At 42.9% G+C, this 24,741-nt stretch overlaps 1 protein-coding gene across 1 annotated transcript in view; it reads left to right on the plus strand.

Annotated features, from left to right (window-relative positions):
• The window catches only part of CPS1 (carbamoyl-phosphate synthase 1), an 83,342-nt gene that overhangs the window by 38,827 nt on the left and 19,774 nt on the right, over positions 1-24,741 (plus strand). Inside the window, exons 21-27 of the mRNA XM_085065693.1 lie at positions 7,517-7,658; positions 9,374-9,439; positions 9,982-10,045; positions 13,487-13,668; positions 19,835-20,029; positions 20,589-20,656; positions 22,920-22,995. Coding sequence (XP_084921819.1) covers positions 7,517-7,658; positions 9,374-9,439; positions 9,982-10,045; positions 13,487-13,668; positions 19,835-20,029; positions 20,589-20,656; positions 22,920-22,995 — 793 coding nt within the window. The remainder of the gene's footprint in view (positions 1-7,516; positions 7,659-9,373; positions 9,440-9,981; positions 10,046-13,486; positions 13,669-19,834; positions 20,030-20,588; positions 20,657-22,919; positions 22,996-24,741) is intronic.

The raw sequence follows: 24,741 nt of genomic DNA on the forward strand, positions 1-24,741 counted from the left end.
CTGGTGGGACTGCATAGCTTTGTCATGCTGCAGCAGTGGTTCCATTTGACTCTGCCTCTGGGCCCTCTAGGATGGAGAAAGAGTTGTTTCAGATTATGTGATGTGGCTGCAGGAAAGCAAATGGCCTGAGTTGAATTGGGAGAAGAAAGCCATTTTGAGAGTCCTTGTGAGAATATCAAGTAATATCACATATATGTCAAACATGTGCCTCCGCTGTTTCTCCTGTGACCTTACATATTTTTTATCTTGGAAACTTACATTTGAGGGGACTTTGTTGTTGTCTGACCAATTACCTTTATACCTGGAGTGTAATTTTTACTTCAACCTTCCCCACCACACACATGCGCATAAACAAATAAAACTACATATACATACATGGAAAGAGCAAGCACCATCCCATGCTGTCAGTCCATTAATCGGTGATGGTGTACGAAGCAGTGACAGTGCAATAGGATGTCCTATTACCCAGAAATTATTTCCCTAGATTTGGCCTTGCCAGTCCTGTGAGTGAAAATGGGAGGAAGGGCTTGGAGAGACCCCACTGGCTGTTCATCACACTGACAGCTCATGAAGGAGGTGGAAATTTGGATAGACAATCTCCAGCTGTCTGAGGCAGCAGGCAGTGGGACGTCACATTAAGGCCAGGGCTATGGACCCAGTCCAGGGCAAGTCAGATTTGAAGCAGTGATTGGTCCAGTGATACCAACCATCCCCAGGAGCACAGCTGAAACCCAGAGCTGGAAGTAACATCTGAGGCATACTTGACTAGTCCTAGGTGCAAGGGAAAACCTCTTTTGGAATTTACATCTCTTCTTTGACTGTAGTGAAGATTTGTTTGCATGAAGGCATGATAATTTTTATCTGTTCCTGATTTTGGGATCCCTGAGAACTGTGGCTCTGAGCAGGGAGAATATACACCAAACATGACTAAATAGAGGTAAAGAGGCAGGCAGCTGTGATGAAATCATCACTTAGGCCCAAGTGACATGGGGACAAAAGCCATGTTGAAAATCAGTAAGACTTGTGTTCCTAAGTAACTTAGGTATCTCTGTAGCAATGGAACCTGCAATTGATTGTATTTGCCATTACTTGGGAGCTCATAGGGATGGGGGAAAAGTAAAGCTAGTGGGGTCAATTTCACTGCTGCAGAAAATCTGAGTAAAACCCAGGAAACTTATCTTGCAACAGGAGAAGTGTAACTATATTGCCCAAAGAGGAACATTTGAATATTGCTTAAAGGCTGTATGTTTGAGGAGACTGAGGAAAGAGGAGCATAATAAAACACTGTTTTGAAGAGCAAGGCACAGAGATAGTGAGCTTGCCCAAAGTCTCAAAGACAGTCTGGCAGTGCAGTGAATTGAACTCTGTCACCTGAAATCTCAACTCTTCAAATTAACCTTAATGGAAACAGCAGATCATCTTTTTGGCAGATACTGAACCGGCCAGTCTGTTAACAGTGGGAAATGATGGCACCAAACATGTTTTGATAATTTTATACTTTTGAGCTTTTATTGAAGGAAAATATATCCTTGCTCTGTGGGTGTTGTATGAAAACACCCCCTGGCCTGCTGTTTGCTTGAAAGGGGTAAGTGCAGTCCTGACTATCGCTCTTGCTGTTCGTAAAGAGTCGTGGGTTAATAAAGAGGAAAGCAGACAAAAGTGGGAGCATGCAGATACACTTTAGCTAAGCATTTGTAGCTGATGCTCTCTCCTCAGTTGCCCATGGGAGAAGTTGTTTATTGCAAATGCCTTTTAGGAGCCTGTGTCCCTGGGGCCCTGCAAGGTGTGCTTTGAAAGCTGTTTGTTGGAAGCATGACTTGATTTCAAAACATGACTGTGGTGGAGTGGCCACAGAAATGTAGGTGCTGGAATGAAAACCTGGCACCAACAGGTGACCTGGGAAGCACTGCAATGAGACAAGCTCAGAGAGGCCATCAATAACCTGTGGTCTTCTACAGGGACTGCTGCACCTCCAGTTTTCTCAGCAGCAGTTTCTGATGACTTGTGGGCTTTTGAGACAGGCCAGAGTGTGTCACACAGGTCTTGTGTGGGCATCAAGCAGACCAGGTCCAGTGATACTAAATGAAGCTATGCTGATTTGTGCTGTTTGAGGAGCTGTCACTGACATATTTGTAGTGCTCCTCTCTAGCTAACTGGAAAGATTCCTTTTGTCTTCTTTGTGAACTGTAGGGCAGGGAAGGCTTGGGAACAAGTTTGGAATGCAGTACATGAGTAGAATAAAATACAAGCAGGTATTCAGCACTGTTGTTTGTGCTTTGTGTGGATCTAACATAAGATGCTTTCTATTTGTCTTGTAGACCCATTGATAATAATTTCATGGCCGTATCTTCTTTCAAAGCATCAAAGCATTGTGCAAATGCAATATATATGGTTTCCTTGATGCAGAGGATATACAAGCATTGCCTTAAGAAGCCATTGGGGAGTCTGTGTAACCAGTATGTACAATGCTAGGAGCAGAACAGTCTGTACCATGGCATCCCAGCAAAGACCTCAAAGCTCCCTTTTACCGCAGGTAGAAAATAGGCTTTCAGGAAGCATCTACGACCCATTTCTTGGCTGTGTTTTGGTGTGAGCTGCTGCTTTAGTGCATCGTCTTGTGAGGAGTCATTCAGGTCTTAGGGCACAGTGTGAGATTCATGTTACTTAAATCAAGATGTCCACAATGAGATTTATTAGCCCAGGGACCAGAATGTTGAAGGTGCAGAGTGCTGGAGTGACAATTGTTCTGTGAGTGAGATTTGCTGGTTTACAGCTCCTGCTTCCCTAAATGCTCCTTTGACAGCTTTTTGTCAGTCATCTCATGAGTTTCTCAGGAGGGGAAAACCAGTAACAATCTGTCTCCTTGAGAAGAGGAACAGGGAGAGAATTTATACACCGATCTCATTATTTTAATTGCAGCATGTTCAAAATCTTGTAAAACATCAGAAGTAATCAAGGAAACTGCTAAGATCCTTGAAGCAGAGCAGGACAATGAGGAAACAAGAAGGAATATGTTTTTCTACATAATCCAGCCTGAAATCCAGCCGGCTTTTGAAACCCTCCAGGCCTACGACTACTGAGAAAGGAAGAACTCTTTCAGGACTGGCCAAAATGCATTTGCTTCCAGCACTTCTTACTTTCAGTCCACTTTGCTTGCCATAGTGAAACTGGGCTTAAAGTTTAGTCTGGGCTTAAATCCCTTCAGACTTGGGAGGAGCTGAGTTCAAGACCCATGGGCTGAGCCAGAGTGTGCTCACCTTTGCAGCACCTTTGCAGCTCCTGTGTGGGTATCCAAGCCACACTTGTAGCTGCTGAGATGAGGCAGAGGTGAAAGTGCAGGGGTGAGCTTACAGGGCACATGTTAACTGGGACACACCCTGCAGTAGCCGTGTCCCAAATGCTCCCAGCTCAGGCTTTGGCCCTCAGTTTTCAAAATATTCCTGATCCTTTTGATCAAGACCCATTTACACATACACCTAAGTAATATGTGGGCACAAACCTGACAACATGCCTAAAAAAGAAGCAGAGCCTGATTTGGGAGACAAGAAAAAGAGTGTTACTTCTGCTGGCACCTTTATTGTTGGATCAGATGAAAGCTGGTCAAGTGGAAGAGAGGGCTCTGCTGAAGCGAGCAGGGTCTCCTGATAATTTCAATGCTGCCAGCATTCCTCCAGTCAGTTAATAGATTTCTCCAGGTCCTCTGTGCCAGGTGAGAATTTCCTCATTAAGCAGAATTTATTCCATTTTCTCTTATTGTTTATTATTGAAGAAATGAGAGTATGCAGTTCCAAAGATGGACAGGGTAGAATTTTTAATGAAAAGCAACAACAAATCAACACTGGAAGCTGAAACGGAGTCACAATCAAGGTTGGAGAAAGGCTTGTTTTGTTTATAAACTGCAAAATGGGCAGGGGACTTCAGCTTTCTGAGGAGGGGAAGAGCCATGTAATAAGTATGGCAGGGTGCAAAAATCTAATTGTCTGGGTTTAAAGCTCTAAAAATCCTGACTTTCATTTTGCAAAGGGAAATAATAGGAAAAAAAGCATTGTAGAAGTCTGAAATCATGGTCACTCAGTCTTCCCTTGTTCCAGAATTGATTCTAAACCAGTGAGGGAGTTTAATCTTTGGAAGACTTTTTTCTCTGTGTTGGAAAACTAAGTGATGCTCTGGGGGAAAGTGGAAGGTGGTGATGTAGGACTGGGTCATGTGGTTTGGAATAGCCAGACGTGAGAATTTTTGTCTTGTCTTTTAGTGCTGCATTTCTGGTAAGCTTGAAGGGTTATTTGCTCTCAAATATTCAGAGATCAGCCTGGTTCTGCTCTTGCTGGCTTTAGTGTATCTAGCTTGTCTAAAGGGCTGTCTCTGAGCAAAGACAGTGGGAATGCTTGATCTTAAAAATTGCCACCCCTTAACCTCTGCATGGTCTGTTTTGCTATCTGCAAGATAAGCCTCACTCTACCATACTGTTTGCATGTTTCTTGATATAATTTTGATGAAAGTTGAGACATAAATGCTGAAAATTACCCTTATTAGTAAATGGAAATGATTCTGTTATGAAAATGTCTGTCCAGTGCATGCAGAGAGGCAGCCTGATTTCCATACTAGTGCTGAGGATTTGCTATTCTCTGATTCACTTCCCATTAACCACGGTGGACAAATTCAGCTGGCTTCTTCTTCATGCTTTGGCAGTAGCAGAAGAAAAAGTGCGTGGAAAAAATGCATGGTTCCATTTCCCCTTTAGGGACTCACCTTTTCTCTCTTGCACGCTGGTTTTCCTGTACAAAACCAGTTACTTTTCTGCATGGATTACTAAATGGCCTAACCTAATTTAAGCTGCTAGCCCAAGGCAAGTGAATCATGGTGCCAAATAATCACTGCTTTTGTTCTACCCACCCAGCTGGGGCGGAGGGAGGGTGACAGTGAATGATATGGTTATAATGAGATACAAGAAACGGAATGAAAACAAGCTGCAAATGAAGGCAATTTGCTGTCTCTGACAGTAATCAAATGACAGCCAGCTATGTGTGTTGCTGAGGCAGAAGGGAGGGAGGGCAAGGGAGTAAACGGCACTGAACCAGGCTCGTTTTCTTGGGTTTTCAGGTCTGCTCACTCCTTCTAAGGTGGCTGAGTCCTTAATAGCCAGTGACTGCTAGTATCAGTTTTGACAGAGAATTGGTGGAAATTGTGTTATTTGCTCCTGTAAAACACACATCCATGCCTTCAGTTCTCGTGTTCTTGGTTTATGCGAGAAGCTCTTCCTCTGAGCTGATATCAGAAAGCAGAATAGCCTCAGGAGAAGCAGAGGAGTTTCTGGTGGAGGTGTTAGTGCATGGAAACCATGAGTTTTAATGTAGTGTGGTACTGCAAAGTGGGAAATCCAAAACGTGGGAAGCTCAACCTGGTGGATTAGGCAGGACTTTTTCACAGAATCATAGAACGGTTTGGGTTGGAAGAGATCTTACAGCTCATCTCATTCAACCTTTTGCCACACCTTCCACCAGACCAGGTTACTTTGAGCCCCTCCATCCTGGCCTTGAACACTTTCAGGGATGTGGCAGCCATAGTTTCCCTTCTGATACTAACCAAGAGGAGGCTTTGCTGGAGTAAGAAGGGTGATGTGGTGCAGGGCTGTACAGAAAGAAGATCCAGGGTGTAGGTGGTGCTCCTGCCTGGAGTCCCCTGAGGGCAGAGTAGGCTGGTTTTGGTTTTGAGGCCAGGTTGGGACACAGTGCGGAGGAGAGGAGTTACAGTGAGTGTTTCCTTCCTGCAAATTGTCACCAGCTTTCCATTTCTGCTGTGCTATTGGTGGAGTGCTCTCATACTGCAGGGCACGGAGGGAGGTGGCTTTGGGAAATTCATGGCGCAAATCCTATCTATCCAGGGATCTGAGCCCCAGAGTTTCTGGTTCCCAGTTCTACTCTCAGAAGAGCTGGTTTGCCACTTGTGTGACTCTCACCTGTTTCACACTTGCCTGACTTCACTGAGGGCAGCAGAGCTGCTCTGCGCCTAAGCCAGAGTGGAAAATTCAATCCAATGACTTTCTTTCGTGATTCAGCTTCCCGACACACTCTAAAAAAAAAAACGGTTTTACCTCTTTTCTCCCCTCAAAAATAATACTATTTATTTAAAAATACCATCAAGCAAAAGACATAATTCAAAAGCTCTGATTTGGGAAAATGGCTTGTTTGTTAATCATTCCTTTTTCCTGATTCAGAACTTGCCTGCTCATAAAATATTGATTTATTGGGCAGGCAAGAATGCTCTTGGCAATGAAGATGTAAAGGAGAAGTGCTGATAAAACTACAGGCTTTTGTACGTTTTTGCAAAAGCTAAGCTTAGAAAAGGTAGCTTAGAAAGAGCGGGAGGCAGAGACGGTAAGGGTGGAGTCAAAGCAAAGTGTAACAAAGAGTAGAAAAGAGTAGAGTGAATGAAAAGGGAATGGAGAAGATGAAAAAAATGAAGAGCAAAATGGACAGGAAACTGTTGATCTTCAGAGATGGCAGGGGGAAAGCAATATCTTTGAAATAAAGAGCAAAAACTAGAACTCCTGCAAAGCAAAACCAGGAGAAAAGGATGTATGGAAGTATTGAGAGACCCTGGTTGCAAATATGAAATCAAAAAAGATGCCCCTGCTTTACCTGGTCTATCCCCCCTCTCCATTTGCCTAATGCAAGAAACAACACTAATGATATGGAAAAGGTATATTAAGACTGTTACAAGAAAAATCCTACCTTGTGTGTGAACCTCTGAAGGTCATTTCTGCAATGGATCTCTGAAGTGAGATTCTTTTTCCAAAGAGTGGCCATTTCAGAAGGTAGGCAGAACATACTCAACAACAGAAAGAAAGATTGGTTGGGATGAATGATAGTTTGTTGAAACCAAGTGTCTGCCAGCTGAGCACAGTGGTCACAGGGTCAGGGCCCAGTTACCCCTGTGAATGCCTCATCCCAGAGCTTCAAGAATTTCATGCCTTAGAGTGGAGTGGGCAGCTGCAATGAGAGGCAGGACATGAAAGCGCATACATAATGATTGGTCCAGTCCGGTCTGGTGAGGCCTAGGTTTAAATTTAGACTGGGAGGATAACATAAGGGAGATATTAAGTTAAAGTTTGGGCATGGAGTTGTAGGGATACTGAATCCAAGAAAGGAATCACTGTAGGTCCTCTGTGAAAGCTGAAATGGTAAATGACCATACAATTGTTGTGGGTACAGTCAACTTGTACTAGCCTGACGGCTCTAATAATGATTTGCTGATTCCTGTCTCAAATATTCAGTGAAAGAAAGTATTTTACTTCCTACTGCTTGCAATCTGCCTGTAGACTTTACCTCAGAGGTGTTTGTGTGGGGGACTCAGTGCAAAAAAGGATATTTTATGTATGAGCTTTTTTCCCTTTTTGCCTTCATGTGCATGATCCTATAGCAACTCTATGCAGTGTAGAGACACAAGAACTCAAGTATCTTCTAGTTATTCTTGTAAAGCCTCATGCAGAGGTGTTTTTTTTTTTATTTAATCCCAGCAAAGCAGCTCTAGAAGAGACACTGAGGAGAGCCAAACAGATGGGGTTCTCTGACAAGCAGATTGGGAAGTGCCTGAGGCTGACTGAAGTTCAGTGCCGTCAGCTGAGACAGAGGAAAAATATAGTGCCCTGGGTGAAACAGGTATGTGAGACACATCACTGGGCCTGGTGGGGGCTTCCAAGAGTGGGCAGGAGACCTCCATGTCTTTAGAAACCCGTGGCTCTGTGACATTCTCAGGAGTTTCAATGTTGACATGTGAGGAGAGCACAGTTCACCCATGTAGCTGTTCCTTCTGCATTGCAGGCATCAATGTAATGCCATGAACATTCCCAAAGAGAGACTAAGAATATTCTTGTTTATACTCTTTGTGGCTGAGGGAGAAATACAGCTATGTGGCTTCAGGAAAAGGCTGAAAATGCTGGCCCACCATGGTAGGACCATGAAGAGCATATCTCCTCTCTTGGTAGTAACTTTTTACTGGCTAATACTTTATTTGAAGTGTGCTATTGTTATGGGTTCATTTGCTATTCATTGTGATAGCCTGAGCCCAATGAACTCATCTGGTATTCATGGTAGTGTCACTAGGTGGTTTGCTGTTGCGTTTAAAGTATTTGGGTATTAAACTGCCACCAGCTGGTTTTCTATCCTTAAAGAGGGGAAAAAATCCCAGCCCAAACTACTGAATATTTCTGAAAGAGTTAATCTGTATCCTCTGGCCCAGTTCCAGATGCCAAGTCTTCTTCTGTTCCCCAGCTGCTGTTTTTCTTCTGTGGCTCACCTGGCCACAGAAACGTGCCTGGTCTTGCACTGTGTTCTTTCAGCTGCATATGGCACTGCAGTGCTGATTGATTTGTGTGCCAAGGTACACTTTTAATAAGGTCATTCTACTCTCGCCTGCCTGTGTGCCTTCAAAGCATATGTTTCTTCTTGAGCCATGAACTACAAGTCGTAGTATTAGCGACAGCAATGAGCAGCAGACACTTACACGGCACTAATGACGTAAGCTCACATTGTCCATCATTCATAAGGATTTGGACAGCCAGTGGGGATTCCTGAAAGTGCTTGAGGTTTGGACAGATTTTTAAATGGTATACCATGTAAAAATTCATGTCGGGACTGCTTTCACATTGTCCCCTTTTCAGTATTCTCTGTAGAAGTGTTTCAGATGTTCAGTCAGGAAACTTCAGCAGTCACTGGTGACCTAGATGGACTAGTTACCATGTATAACATGCCATGAGTAGTTGACACAAGTAGTTTGTGAGCAGCCTACTGGGCAAATTATTCTTTGGGGCTCTCTGGTGACTAATTATATAAGAAATTGTTGAAAACTACATATAAAGGGTGGTTGAAAATCACTCTTGCTTTGTGTACCATTTAATTAGCATGAGTTATGTTGTAACATTAACACGTAGTAATTCCACTTCCACTCTGCAAGATTTGTGTGGGAGTAAAATGAGGTCAGGAGTAGAGTCTGAAGATTCCAGATGGCCTAGGTAAAGAGGACAGAAGACCTCGAAGAATCTGCATAATCTGCCAAACAAACTAGAGAATGAGAACCTTGGCAAGTAGGGGAAAGTTCCTAGGCTGTGTAGGTGTTTCACCAAAGAGATGCAGAGCTAAAACTGCAGAGATGGTAGAGTGTTGCATTGACTGAACTGTGGGGTTGGGGGGAAGGCCAGGCATATGCTGTGATGCCAGCACAGGACAGTTCAGATCACCTCCTTATGGGGAAAGACATGATGGGAAAATAAGAGGAGTGAAACAGCAGTAGAAGGGGAAAGAGGAAAAAGAACCCTGTATGTCTGCATGTAGGAAAGATCTTCACTGGCCAAGTCACTATCTCTTTCCCTATACAGATTGATACCCTGGCAGCAGAATACCCAGCAGTGACTAAGTACCTCTACGTCACATACAATGGGCAGGTAGGCACTCTTGGGAACAAGTCTTGCTGCTCTCTGGTTTGATCTCTCTTCCCTGTGCCATGTTATTTCTGGAAATCTTGCAGATGCCTCAGTTTCTAGTAACTCTTTTGGATGGTCTTACATGTAATGTCCTTACAGCAGGCCTGGAACTTTCACTCCAGTCCTGATCCATGCATTTACAGTTAATGCCCCTGTGTTATTAAGAGCTTGCCACACATCACCTGTACATGCACAGGTAGGTGCTGGGAATGCATATTTCCCTTTTCTTATCCTTACATTATTTTTATATGAAACTTCACAGGTCCTTAGGATGCTTAAACAGCCAAATTCATGCTGCTGTGTCTCCTTTGGTCTGGGTGCAGCACCACTAATTCCAGAAGAGCTGCATTTGATTTACACTGCAGTAAGCAAGATCAGACTGGAGCCCTGAAGGATCAGAATTTTGGATTTGGGCTGAACACCAGAAACTGCTTATTCTGAAAAGCACAGAGTTAGGTGCTGTGGAGTACAGATCCAAATGACTTTTTTCTCTCCCTTCCCAGGAACATGATGTAAAATTTGATGACTGTGGAGTGATGGTGTTGGGCTGTGGACCATATCACATAGGTAAATCTTTCTTACAACTCCGCTGTTCTCCTAGCACCCTCAAGCCTTCTTCAGATATTCTTGTGGTTCATTTGTTCCTCTTCTCATATGGTGAAAAATCCCTCCAGAGCACAGTGCACAGGGCATCAATTCCTAACACAAGCTTTGCACTTTATACTTGCTTGGAGATTTCATTTCATGCCCTGGAAAAAAACAGGAGAATTTTATTACTTTTCACTTGGTACTTAGTTGTGATTTCCACAAAGTTTTACAGAATTTTTTTAATCTTGCATTTTTCACATGATAAGGTCCTGAGAACCTCATACCTTGTATAAAAGTTTGTTGCTTCCACACCTATCTTATATGTTTACTGCCAGCTCATGATGATGTTGTCACTATGCATTTTACAGCTGTAAGTGTAGGTGACCGAAAATATTTTGATCTCTTCAGCTTCTTTTGTATAAGCAATTCTCTGTATGCTGTTTTTTCGACCCACTCGGATCATTATATAGAGTAAGAGTTTCCTTGTGGTTGTGAGTATTGGATAGACAGACTGCTGAATTCTGCATACAACTTTCACTTTTTCTTTCCATGGATCTCTCCAAATAGCTTGCAATTATCAACAAGAAAAAAATTGCTTGTTACTCAGAATAGTTTCTGCTCTGAATCTCACAAGAACTGGTGATGGGTTTTGAAATCTGGAATTGAAAACTGCATCCATTTGTTTTGGTTGGATGGAGAGGTCACATGCTGCACTCCTGTTGCTGTTTGTAGGACAAATCTGTTTGAACTCTGTTTCCAGCATGAATGTTGAGATGGGTGAAATCAGGAGCAACACTCCATGATCAGGGCTATTTTTTGTGAACACTTCTGCTGTTCAACAGGCTGTGTGGCATGGCTACAAAAAATGAAAAGGATGGCAGCGTTATCTCATAAGTTGATTGAATGTATATGAATACATTTTGCACTCCTCATTGCTTAGATTAGACATGCAGGTCTGTTCTTGGTCTCATCTGCTCTTCAGTTTTGATTAGATCTATCAAGACCTTCTTTGGAAGAGGTTGCAACTAAATAAAGGCTGCTAGAGGAAAGCATTACTTCTAAGTGTAAAAGATCTTTTTCCTAGGTGCAATAGCCAAGTTGATTTTCCCTTTTTTTTATCCTTTGAAGGCAAGTAAGCAATGTGCTTTTCCTTTATGCTTTCAGAATTGTAATCAGAATTCAGTAGGATCAATTTAGTTCCCTTCTAGGTCAGAAAAGGCGAAATGATTTGGATGGAAGTTAAACATGTGACCTTATTTTTCTTATTTCCTTTGTGAAAGTTAAGTTTTAGGTTAAAAAGCAACAAAACAACCCTTATGAATTTTATTTGAAAATGGTTTGAAATGTATGGCAGGAAAACGTTGAATATGTTCACACTTCTGCAAAGAAATAAAAATATTGGAGGGAAGTGAGACCATTCAAAAGTCATGCTATATTCTGTGTTTAGACAGAAAATTTTTCAAACCGAAGTGGGTTTTTTGAAGTTTATTGTACACTAGTGTGCCAAATAGAAACACGATGTGAGTCAGTGCAGTTACGCACTCTTGAATTTCAGTGCTTGCTTTGGCACACCTTTCCAACACACGTGAAGCCTTGGCACTCCTCGCTTTTCACCTGCTGCCAGGAGAGGATCTCCTGTCCTTGCAGAGGGTTTGTTTGTGTGTCAGCCCTGAAAGCAGTATAAATATATTCCACTGCTGGTATGGGGCAGCAGAGTGCTCTGTAAGTTTTAAGGTGTGCACATAGACTTAATGAGATTGAGATGTTAAAGTGAGCTCAAAACCATGCATGTATTGATGTAGTAATTGTCTCCTGAGGAGCAGTGTCTAGTTATGTTACAACAGTCATTGCTAGTAATACTATTAATTTTCTGTCTCCTCTTTTCCCATGTTTGGTTATGATCATTACCGGATGTGCCTGGAATACACTTACAGCTGTTCAGCTGTTTTCCCAGGTTGTATCTGAAGTAGTCAGATGAGGGCTCCAGATGACCATTGTGTTCCAAAGTTGAGGTTTCTTGTGCATATAAAAATACCTGAGTAATGGAAGTGGAATACAAAAACTGAATGAGCATCTGGTGTCCCTTCTGGGAAACATCCTGTTTCAGATTTGATTTTCCTCTCCTTTCTGTAGGGTTTTAACTGAGGCTCAGGCATGTTTTGACGTTCTTGTTTGACAGAAGTGGGGAAACAACTTATGTGCCTATCAGGGAGTGACCTGTGCCAGCCATCTGTTTGTGACTAGGTGGTGGGGACAGCAATCAAGCACAGACTGAATTTCTAACATATCTTAGAAATTCACATAATTGTGAATATATGCATTATATATATATAGAATATATTGAATATATGCAATATATTCACATTGAATATTGAATATATGGAATATATTCACACAATTGTGAATATATGCGATTGTGTGACTTAGAAAGTCACACAATTGCATATAAAAATAATATCAGCTGGTAATGATCATGTAATGACTGTGAGTGCAGCATGATGAGGCCAAGGTTTTCTTGTAGACTGTAAGCATAACCATTTAATGATATTCTTTAATATGCATCATTCTCTGTTTATGGTACCTGTCTTAGATGTTTGAGCATAGAAATGTGTGGGGCAGTAGCTGTTTGCACAAGTCCCATTTCCAGTGTTCCCTGGAGCCTGCAGCATTGCCCAAGTCCCAAGAGCTGCAGGTTGCTCAAGGCCAGGCACCATGTCCTGGTGCTCACCCAAGTCTCCTCTGGGCCTCTGTCCGTTCGAGGTGGCCACAGGGCTTACTGAGAGTTTGGGACAGTAGGACATGCTTGCACAACAGTGTTGCCATAGTCACTGTGGCCTTTAAACCAAGATGAAGGGATCTCGGAATGGCTCTAGATGTGTTCTACTGATCTGTCTTACCTCGAGTCAGTTTACAGGAATGGCAAACACATTGATCTGTAATTCTTCTTGTTTGTTTAACTCTTCTGGAAGGTAAAAACCACTTCAGATTTCTGTTCTGCACACCACATCTGTGCAAATGCTTTGTGTTGCCTGGAGTAAGCAGCATTGTCTTATAATAACAGGAACTCAGTTTATCCCACTCTTTAGTTTATCCCAGTGTGCGTTGGTTGGGAGGCAGTGGTGGTTGGATGAGCAGCAAGAGCACACTGAAGTGTTTGTGAGCACAGGATGAGAGACATGTTATAGAGGTCTGTCACTCCTGAGCAGCTGAGCCAACTTACCTGTTGTGCTTGGAGGTTGACCTTTCGTGGATGATTAATTTCCATGGGAGGACAATTACATTTCTGGCTCTGAGCTGACAGGAGGCAATGCTGGCTGTTCAGTTTTTTTTTCTTTTTTAAGCTCGAGTGCTGAGAATGTCTATTTATGTTTTCTTCTCTGCATCCTTCCTTTCCTTGCCCATTTTTCTGTCTCCTGGCAGGCAGCAGCGTGGAGTTTGATTGGTGTGCTGTCTCCAGTATCCGCACGCTGCGTCAGCTTGGCAGCAAGACTGTGGTTGTGAATTGCAACCCAGAGACGGTGAGCACAGATTTTGATGAGTGTGACAGACTGTACTTTGAGGAGCTGTCACTGGAAAGGATCCTGGACATCTACCAATATGAGGTAAAGAAAAGCAGAAGCACTATAAAAAGCCATTACGCAACCACAACTTTTCAAAATTCCTGTCACTAGCTTGCAGAGCAGCTGGGGGTGAGGGGAGAGAGTTTGCTCGCAAAAGCTGTTTGCTTTGGATCCCAATGTTGCATTTTACACATCGCTGATGCTCCTAGCAAGCTGCTCAGTAAAGAAAGCCAAGTAAATATTAAATTATTTTGCAAGATGCCATATTGTGCAATATTTACCAGCAGGCTTAATTTGCTGCACAGACATTTGTTGCACAAATTGTTCTGCCCTTGCGTTGCTGGGCTTTAGCAGTTAAGCATACCCTTGATTTGAAGCACAAGTTCCCCACCTGGAGCAGTAGAAGGAATTCTGTGCATCACACTAACATGTGCTCAAGAACTTGCAGGCTTGGCCTTGTGGTACAGTTGGCAAGTGAATGTGCTCTAGCATATAGGCAGGCAGATCAGGGAGGGGCATTGGGATTGCCTTCAAACTGCAACATGTGCCAGCTCTTGATCCAGACATTGCACGGGTCTCTTAGCAATTTTCAAGTGTTCTGAAGTGCTGATCTAAGAGATAGAGAAGAATCCCAGATATATTTGATAATGAGGGGATATATAATGTAAACATTTGGCCCCGATATGGAAAATGTTGATTTCTAGCGAGTAACGCACTCATCTTGGATTTGTGGCTGAGGCTTTCAAAGGTGCTTTCAGGAACTTCATCTACCCTGAAATTCAGCACAAGTTGGCCATGTAACTCACTAAAGCAACTTTTCATGTCATGTTAAACTTGTGATTTTTCTTGGCTCCTTTTCCTGGAGCCAAGATATGAGGATCTGAGCTTGTCTCCTTTGTGAATGGGTGGAAATTTCTAAAAGGGTTTTATAATCTGGCCATGTTTTGATCATTCCAAATTTGGAACCAGGCAGAAGTACAACAAAACTTAAATCCCAGACTCTAGGCTCTGTTCTTCAGCCATTTGCAAAATACCGTCTATGACCATTTTTAGGTTGCATGTTCATACTTTCCTGTTTGTACAGGTTGTTTTACCTCTTCTTTAAATTTTTGTAAAAACAGGGACTGCTACTGGAAAACATAGATTTACGTCAGGCCAAAAGACACTGGTGGTTCTCTGGACTCTTAAAGGCTGATTTTTGAATGCTTCAGGATTATCCCTGAGACTCAGCTCTAAAAGCACTGAACCCTTGTTTACTTAACAGAACTGAACTTCTGAGCAGGGGCGTGGAGGAAACTGGTGTGATAGTTTGTCAGACGAATAACACTGGTGAAATACAACATCTAATTGCTACAGAATCAAAGAGCAGGTAGAGACAGGTGATGAGGGAGCTCATTTCGACATGGAGTGCTAGTAATTAGCAGGTTGGATGAGAAAAATATGTGAAAAGAATACTGAATACATATTGAAACTTGCATTATTCTGCTTGTCAGAGCAAGGCTTGGCCAGTTTTATGGGAGGCAATGCAGATCTCCATGTCTAATAGCAGCACCCTGGGATACCCAGAGCTAAAAAGGAAAGACATTGTTGGTAATTTCCCCACTTCAGCCAGCCATGCTCATCAGCTGGACTGTGCTTCCTGGGCATGTTTTTAGTCTGCCCTGCTTGTGAGTTAACCAAAAAGTGATTGTGAGAGGAGAGAGGGCTAGGAGGAGGCAGCAGGAGCTGAGGTGGTGAGAACAAAAAGGGGATTAAGAGAGATGCTGAGAGTTTGCAGAGGATTCTGCTACTCTGGTGTAGGTGTGAAAACAACCAACTTCTTGTTTGTGCTGGAGGTGTTAAAGCCATCAGAGTCTGAGCCTAAACATCCAAAATCAGTGTTGTACTGTCTAATAATTCCCAAGATGAATAGTAAATACAGGTAGTAAAACCACTTTTCTTCATCAGCAACATAAGGTAATGGTATTATTATGCCTAAGTTTCAAGTACGGAGACTGAAGAGTAGAGAGACCTGCACAGAATTATGCAAAAGACCTGGGGACAGAGGCCAGACCTCCAGCACAGTGTAGTCTAATATATATTATTTGTTATATGTAATTTCTTTGGAAAAATTAGCGAGCCAAATGCTAATATTCTGTTAACAGAATACTTCCTCAGGCAAATGCAGTTGGAATTCAGCCCCTAAGGAAAAGATCAAATTAAAAATAAATCTGATTCTGAGATCCCTCACCAATGTTATAGATAGCCATCTCTCCTAGCTTCACATACAAAGCATGGATAGTGTCATGATTTCAGACTGTTCTTTTAACCTGTCCTGCTCATTTGCCTCCTGTGGTGTTTCAATGGACAATGAACTGTTGCAAATAACTGAAAAGTCATGGATCATTGGCAAACTGTATGTAAAACCATCAGCAAACAATGGACACAACCCTGTGCCCTCAGCAAAGATGGTATTTTAGCTCCCTGAACATTGTTAGGATTAGCAGCAACGCTTGGGCAGCTGCTAAGCTCAAGTAAATAGGTGCACTGACTTGTCCTCGTTTTTCTGATTAGATAAATTAGGCTGCATTGAGGAGCGAGTTTACCGATGGAACTGAGGCAGTTGCAATCTGCCCACCCAGAGATGCTCACAGCTTCACACAGCCCTTTCTCAGGGATCTACTTTGCTGTCCCTCTTCTTTCTCCTTCTTGTGTCCTCTTTAACCTCCAGTTGACATTCACAGCTGCTGTGACTCACCAGAGTCTGAGCTCTGTATAACAGAGCTATTCATTGGAGAAAAGTTTAATTTACTGTGAATGTGCAGAGTTAGGTGGTAATCTGTGAGGACAATAATTTAAAAAATAAAATTCCTTCCCTCAGATTTATTGGCTTTTTGTTTCCAGCGAAGATGTTCCCTTTTTATTTTAATATCTCTCTGCTTGAGGGCCTCTACTGATTCTTTTTTCTGTTTCGGAGATCATTCTGAAACAATTCATAAAACTAAAGGAGGCTCTTAGGTACAATTTTAATGGTCTAATTTGTTTTCAAACTCAGGGAAAAAGAAAACCCAGCTCTATTACTAATGACATAACAGTAAGGTAGTAATAAAAAGAGGGATTTTTGTTATAAAGGAGAAAATAATTCTCTCTAGGCTTCTTTCACTGGATTATGTATTCTGCATATTTTAAAGATATCTAATGACAAGGATGCTAATATTTTTCTTTATAATTAAAATATGGCTGATGACAAAGTGATATGCAGTGGTGTGCCTTTCTTCTGGCCACATTTCTCAGTGGAACAGTCCTATTCCCTGGCAGAACCATGGTTGCTCTTTGGATGGAAACATGCTTTGGGAAACGACAGCAGAGTTTTAAAGTAAGAAGTTTGCAGCAGCTAGATTCAATTTATGGCTCTTTTTGAGTAAAAATGAGTATATGATTCTTTGCTATCTGCTTGAATAAGCCATCTCCTCTGTCTCCTTAGGGCTGGAGTGCCTAATTCTATCCCAACTTTGATGTAGGCAGTATTTGGATTTTAGAGGTTCAGTAACTAGAATTGTTTTAAAGGAAGAAATAAGCAGCAGCTGCGGAGAAGCTGTTAGCTGGGACACTTCACATTTCATATATGTCAAGGATAGATTAAGATGTTGGTTGACCTTGGAAGCAAAGCTACTTTGACTTGTAACCCTCCATCCAAGCTGCAAGGAGGGGTTTGCTTACTCGCTCTCTGGTTCTTATCCATGTGAGATGATAAGGGGCCCAGGGACTAGAGAGATTTTGTTTTGGATGGGTCTGGAAGCAGTAAGGCAAAGATTTCTCTTCCAAGTTGGAGATGGTGAACTCCAATGTCATGAGACATTCCCTTATGGGCACAAAACAGCCCCTGTCCTTTTTCACTGCCTGTCCTAAGCTCTTTCAGATGGTTGCTGTTGGCCAGCATCATCACAGCGTCCCATAAGTGACTGCATGGTGAAAGCGAAAAAAAAAAGTAATTTCATTCTGTGTATTAGCCTGCTGAGCAAATAATCTTGTAGACCTTCGGACAGTAAGTGCTGCTTAAATGCCAGACTGTTTTAGTGGATCTTTATTATGCTAGGAAATAACCCACATCAAAGTTGAGTGGGAGTTGTGCTAGCATTTTTCTTCTATTTTTGCACAGTCACTTGTAGTCCCTCCTGCTCGCAGTTTACAGTTTTGCTACTCCAAATCTCTTTAAATGCCTGATAAAGAAATTCCTTTTCCAGGAAGGCCAGTAGGGCTGACCTTCTTCAGGAAAAACACAGTTGTTAATTAAAAGAACATTGTTCATCCATCTTTTAGAGCCAAACCATGGATCATTTGATTTATGTTTCTCGTTTGTTAGAAGTGGGTAGAACCGTAAAACCCATTTGGTTCAAAAGAGCCCTTCTCTGTAGCTGTTTTGTGGGCCAAATTCTCCTTTGGGTAAAGTTTCACCAGCTTTAATTTGTTGCGGGTTCTCTAAGGCCTTTTTTTTCTATTGAAAATTTTCACACTTGACTAGATTGTACTTGAAAACATTAGTGGTTCTATGTAAAAAGAAACAAAGCCAATATTTGCACCTGTAGAAGGATGTGTGTTAGCAAGCAAGCTCACATGTCTCTTGTTACTGTTTATCATTCTCTCACTTAAAATGTGATGCTGCCCAGTGACAGGCATGAAATGCTCCATTGTGGCTGAAGGATGCTGTGCCAGCTGTTCTGCCCCATCTGCCTCTGGAGTTGGAGTGCTTACAAATAACTTGTGTGGAAATGTGCACATGTGACAGTTTACTGAAATACTTGCTACTAGTCCAGGGCACTACCAGAAATGAGGAGCTAGTGAGGAATAAGGAGCACTGATTAACGTAAAGGGCTAAGTGTATCCAGAGCATTGCAGGCTGTATGATGGGTTGGGCTCTGTTAACCTAGACTCTGCTTAGTTGTCTTACACTCCTTAGAGACTGGCTTCTAGGGCTAGGAAAGGTGGTTGGCTTATTGAGTAGCAGTGCTGGCAGACAAAAACCCATAAATTCCAGCTGTTTCCCATTGCCTCTCTAGTGGAGGTTACTGCCTTGCACTTCTGGAATAAAAAAGATCTTGCATGAATGTCTGTTCCTCTGGAAGTCTCTGACCATGAAGGTGGGAGAGGCTGTTTTCTCCAAGAGCTAGACTGAAAAAGAAAGAAGCCCTCAGCATCTTGTTTGTTCATGCTGCTGGGTCCAAAGGCCACAGCAAGGAAGTGGGGTAGGCTCAGTTGTGGTGAAAGTCCCCATGTCCACATGTGTAGAAGCGCATGGGAGGGAGACCTGACCCCACGGAGCAGAGTGTAGAGGTTTGTTGTGGGGAAATTGCACATTCCTAGCACAGTGCCCTTCATCTGCAGAGCAAGGCAACGTGTGTCAGCTCAGTGCTTATTCTCACTGCGAATGCAGAAACACCTAAACATGACCTGCAAACAAGGTAACGGTCTGTGGTTCAAGGAGGACTTAGAGAATTATGGGTTGATATGAGTGCTGTGGATTTCTCCGGTTTCCTGCGGAATTTGACCTCCAGTTATTGCTGGGTTTTGAGTGATATCAAGGAGGTTATTGCTGTTTTAAGGAGGCTACACACTCCAAATCACTCTTTGCAAGCTTGGGTGCCTCTGGATAAGCATAATTAAGATAAAATCATAGAATGGCTTGAGTTGGAAGGGGCCTTAAAGATCATCCAGTCCCACCCGCTGCCGTGGGCAGGGACACCTTCCACTAGACCAGGTTGCTCCAAGCCCTGTCCAACCTGGCCTTGGACACTTGCAGGGATCCAGGGGCAGCCACAGCTTCTCTGGGCACCCTGTGCCAGGGCTCCATCACCGTCTGAGTTAAAAATTCTTCCTGACATCTAATCTAAATCTCTCCTTTTCTAGTTTAAAACTGTTCATCCTTGTCCTATCACTATCTGCCCATGTAAGAAGTCACACCCCTTTTTTTATAAACTCTCTTTAGGCTCTTGAAGACTGCAATAAGGTCTTCCTGGAGCTTCTCCTCTCCAGGCTGAACAACCCCATCTCTCTCAGCCTGTCTTCATAGGAAAGGTGCTCCAGCTTTCTGATCAACTTTGTGGCCCTATTCTCTGTCTTTGTTCACAGCAACCTGAAATAGGATGTAATCTAAATACTGGATTCTTGTTGTGACAGCTCTTGCTGTTAAGATAACTTGGACATGACTGTGCTCCTTTCTGTCTTCCAACAGGGATGCAGTGGCTGCATTATTTCTGTAGGCGGGCAGATTCCCAATAACTTGGCAGTACCCCTGCACCAGAGTGGAGTGAAGATTCTTGGCACAAATCCTTTGCAGATTAACCAGGCAGAAGATCGCTCCATATTCTCAGCTGTTCTGGATGAGCTGCATGTGGCCCAGGCTCCCTGGAAGGCAGTCAGCACGCTGGTAAGTTGGGATGTGCATCTGGAAAATGCTGAAGCAGCAGGGGGTTGGGATGTGCATCTGCTCAGGAGGGACTGACTCACTGATGCATTTCAAGATTCCAAAGGCACTTGACAGTCAACATGACTGCCCATGTTGAAGAACTTTTTGATCCCTGTAAAGTGATGCTGCAGCAGCATTGGGAGTGGGTGGAAACTGGAAGTGTCTTCAAATCACCTTACACAACCTGGGGTATATACCCAGTAGATTTTAGCACCACTGGCAGGTGAGTCTAGATATCCTGCTGGCCTTGAGATCTGCTCCAGCAGGTGGAGATTACAAAGGAATATAGATGTATTGGCACTGCTTTTTTTCCCAGTGCAGCTCTATGGACAGGGGAACTCTGAAGGTGACAGCTCTGTAACAAGGAAGTTGTGTGTTATGTTCAGTCCAGGCTGCAATCCCCAAATTCTTTCCTCTCATCTTACTTGCTAGTAAAGTGCAAATGGAGTTAGAATTGGAATTTTGGAATGACTTTATAGTATCTTCTTGTTCACAGCATGTTTTTCCTCCCTTTCTTTAGAGAGATGCAGTTGAATTTGCGAGATCTGTGAGTTATCCATGTTTGCTGAGGCCCTCCTATGTTTTGAGGTAAGGCTCAGCTGTCAGAGCTCAGTAAGGTGGGGTATGAGCTCCAAAAACCTCTCTGAGACAAGGGAGAACAATTTCAGGGGATGTGTGGAAAGCTCTGTGCTAGGTGTACATGACATAAAGCTGCCTGCGAGACAGCTGCTTAAACCAATTAATAAAGCCAATGCATCCCTGAAGTCCATCAGGCACAGATCAAAGGTAGAACATAATTATAAGAATGTCTATTCAGCTGTATTACCTTTTGCATATCTCTAGGCCAAAACCACAAACCATCTGGTATATTCTTTAAGGTTCTTGAGATTGTAACCTGTACAATTAAGTCTGAAGATTGTCTGCCACCAGGAAAAACAGAAGGTAACTGCTGAGGCCATTTATTGAGATAGGCATCTGTTTTCTGTAAATGACAGTGCATCTTTTGAATTCAGCTTCTTTTTTGCCAAGCTTCTCTCCTTAAAGGCATGTTTTATGTCCCTACACTGTGGCAGCTGCTTCTCATTAAACAGACATTGTACAGAGTCCCTCATTTCCAATAGCCAGACTTTTTGAAGAGGTTACACCACCAGGTGCACACAGCAAACTCACAAGTTCTGAATGATTGCTCTTCTCTGTGAGAAGTTTCTTCATAGCTGGGTGACTCAGCACAGAGAGGCAGTTCACTGGGCACAGTTTACAAGTGAAAGTAAATTGGAGACAGGATCCTTTTCATATGAAAGGCACATACATCAAAATGAAGAAGCACAACATTAATTTTCGGGGCTAGGGGGCAAGCACACTTTTTATTTTAAAAGAAGAAAAGGATAAGGGTTTCTTCAACCCTGAAGGAAATGTTCTTTAGAAGAGACTCCTGAATGTAACTTTCCCATCTGGTCTCTGCAGCTCGCAGTGGGGTTGCAAGCAAAGTTAGAAAAAAGCCTTCGAGTTAAGAGTAAAGTTGAGAATAGTTAAAGTATAAGGTAGAAACTGCTCTTGATGTCATTCCCCAGATTTTTAAGGAACACTTCTTTTAACCTGTTGTTTCCATCTGTATTAAAACCATTATTAAAACCATTTTTGTGGTATTTGCTAATGTGTGTTAGTGCAGCGTAGAGAGACTTCAGGGAGAAATACGAAACTGGAGGATGTAAAACCTGAGGAACAAGAGTGTGAAAAGCCCTAGAACAGCCCTACCTCTGCCTGGTCTCTGTCTGCAGAACAGCAGCAGGTCCACAGTTAGACTTCTTTATCCTTTGAGCTGATAGGACCTTTAATATTTGCCAGCTTCTTTGGAAAACAAAATGCCTTTCCCCACCAATTATGTACTGTGTGCACTAGCTCACATCCTCAGTGGTGCTACTGACAAAAGTCCATGGATTTATTGAACTCTATTGATTTACATCAGCTGAAGAGGTAAATATAATCACCTAGGTACTGTGTCTACTTATCTTAGGACAAAGTGACTGATTTTTGGGATAGATCCTTCCGCTTTTCCCCACAGCCTCTGTGGCTTGCCCAACAAAGCAAAGGGAAAGCTGCACATTAGTGGTAGAAATGGGTAATGTAACATCTGTTTTATAAGATTTTTGTCTTTAAAAGGGACCTAAATCACTTACTCTAGATCCATGTTCCCCCAGATCTCCCCGTCTAATATTACTGACAGTTACAATTAAAGCAGTCTTCAAGTATCTACTGTACTGTGCCTACTCCCTTAAGGAATGAGACGTTACGGGAGGACCACAGTGAAATGGGCAGCAAAGATCAGACTGTTTGCATCTGGATTGGCGCTGTCACAACCATTGCCAGTGACCTGTGCATCCCTCACTTCATCTGTCCCTGAGGAGCAACTGGGGCTAAAGTGAGCCAAGTCTGTTTGTCTGAGCTCCCAGCTCACCTGCCCCAGGGGAAAACTCTGGGCCTTACTGGGGCTGGCTGGCTGAGGAGCCATCTCCCCCGGCGTAGGGGGGCCTTCAAAAGCTTGGCTCAGGAAGAGGATATGGCAGCAATACTAAGGCTACAAAAACACAGTTCTTTCTTTCTTTGTCCATTATGGTTCTGGGGGTCTCCTGCCTTCTCTGGGAAGAATAGCGAAGGGTCATTGGGTGCCACCTCTGCCTCTCTTTGAGTCAGGAGCAGAGCAAGTGGCTGGACTCAGGAGCTTGCTTGGCTGTCTATTATACAGAGGTAGTTGGTAACATTGTGAGCCCTGTGCCCTGGTGCCTAACACTGATCTCGCCCTAGAAATCACAAGGGAAGCTCACTTGGGTTCTTTTCTTTCCTATTCTCACAGTGGGTCTGCAATGAATGTAGTATTCACTGAAGAGGAAATGAAGAAGTTCTTAGCAGAAGCCACCAGAGTCTCTCAGGTACTTCTTTGTGCTGCCACTTCCTTTCATGTTCACCTTCTTTGTTTGATCTCTACTGTGTTTTCTATCTCTTTTTTTTTCCTTGTTGTGTCTTCCTTACTCTTTCCCTTCCTTGTCTGGGGAGGAGCCACTGATTTTGACTACTCAGTTTGTTCCCTAACAGGCTCCCTAAGCAGGAGGCTGTGCAAGCATCCTTACTGACCCCATTGGGATGCCTGCATGGAGACGGAACAGCAGGCAGCTGTTGTACCTGACCAGTTAATTATGTAAACAGATATAGGTTACTGAGCTGGGACTCTTCCAGGCTTGCTAGTGGCTGGTTATGCCAACCAGCATAGAAGATCTTTCACTCACTTTCTGAGGGATTTTTGCTCTTTGGGGTTTTTTTTGTTTTGTTTTTTGTTTTTTTTTTAATGGTTACCATTAAGAACAGTTCTGCGGCACCATAAACACTGCTGTCAGAGGAATCTTGGAGTTTAAAAATAGGTAAATCAAAGAGGACCTCTCTGAAAACACAACTGGCTATGGAAGTGAGACATATTGCAGCTTACTTGGGATTTCTCAGGTGGTTAAAGCTTGAACAAGAACAAAACCATGTGATTTTTAAGTGTATGAGGCAAATGGTGCCAAGTTTAGCTTTTCAGCAAGAAACAGTGTAATGAAAGGGAGATGCCTTGCAAAGAAGTAATATCCTGAAAGATAGGTTAATGGGGAGGCAAGGAGACCACTTATTATCATCTTTGACCAAGTTTTAAAGGGGTAGTGCCACTGTTACTGCCATCAGAAGTATTTATTTAACTAATTCTCAGAAGACTGCAGGGTCAGCCTGTGGTAGTGTGCTAAGCTCTTAGCCGTGCTCAGCCGCCAAAAATGCCTAACGTCCCCCTGTGCTTCATCTGAAATACTCTGCTTTGTGTTTGCACTCAGCGAAGCAGAGCTGGCAACAGCCTTAAGCCCCATTCAGTGGGATAGATGACTTTGTCATGCTGCTGGATGGCTTTGTGATGGCAGTGGATGCCCCATATGATGCCGTAGCCTAGGAAAGTGACCCCTGGTCAGCTTAACTTGTCACAGCTTGACTGACTTGAACTGGGCAGTGCTGTTCCTTGTTTCTGAGAGGTCTCATCCCTGGTACAGAAGGTCTTGCTGGGAGTTGCACTTTTAGAGTCTTGGCAAGACATGACAAAATTCTAGAGAAAAGAGAGTGTTCCCATGGGACCTATATGATATCCAGTTCTGCCACACACACAAGGCACTGCTGCTTGACTAGTTGCACACCATGAGTTTTTGGGTGCTCACATTCTGATCCTGAAGAGACTTACGCTAGATTTACATGCAGTTTTGTTTTTTGTGTAGTCAACACTGCCAAGGGAAGAACAACTTCTTCCATCCAGCATTGTATATTGACAAAAGCTATGGTATAGTTGAAGCCAAGCTAGCAAAAAGCAAACCAGAACAAAAGTACTGTGCTCTGCTTTTAAATTGGGCAGGATTTGTTTCATTCTTGTCAAGGCTTTGTGGCCTGTGAATTGTTCCACAGAGGCTACCAGTATTAGTTGTGAGCATCTTTGTGGGACACAGGCTTAATTTTTCTGGTTCCAAAGCCTGACCTAGTTCTGCTCCATCCAGCAGAGCATCTGTAGGTAAAGGGCCTGACTAGTTCTTGTTCTGTTTTTGTAACGACTTTGCTGTTTCAGTGTTGTGTCATTATGGCATTTATGTTGCCAATAACGTTCAAAACTTCTA

Source organism: Lichenostomus cassidix, chromosome 7, assembly GCF_008360975.1.
Source record: "Lichenostomus cassidix isolate B80296 chromosome 7, HeHo_3.0, whole genome shotgun sequence".
NCBI classification, from domain to species: Eukaryota; Metazoa; Chordata; class Aves; order Passeriformes; family Meliphagidae; genus Lichenostomus; species Lichenostomus cassidix.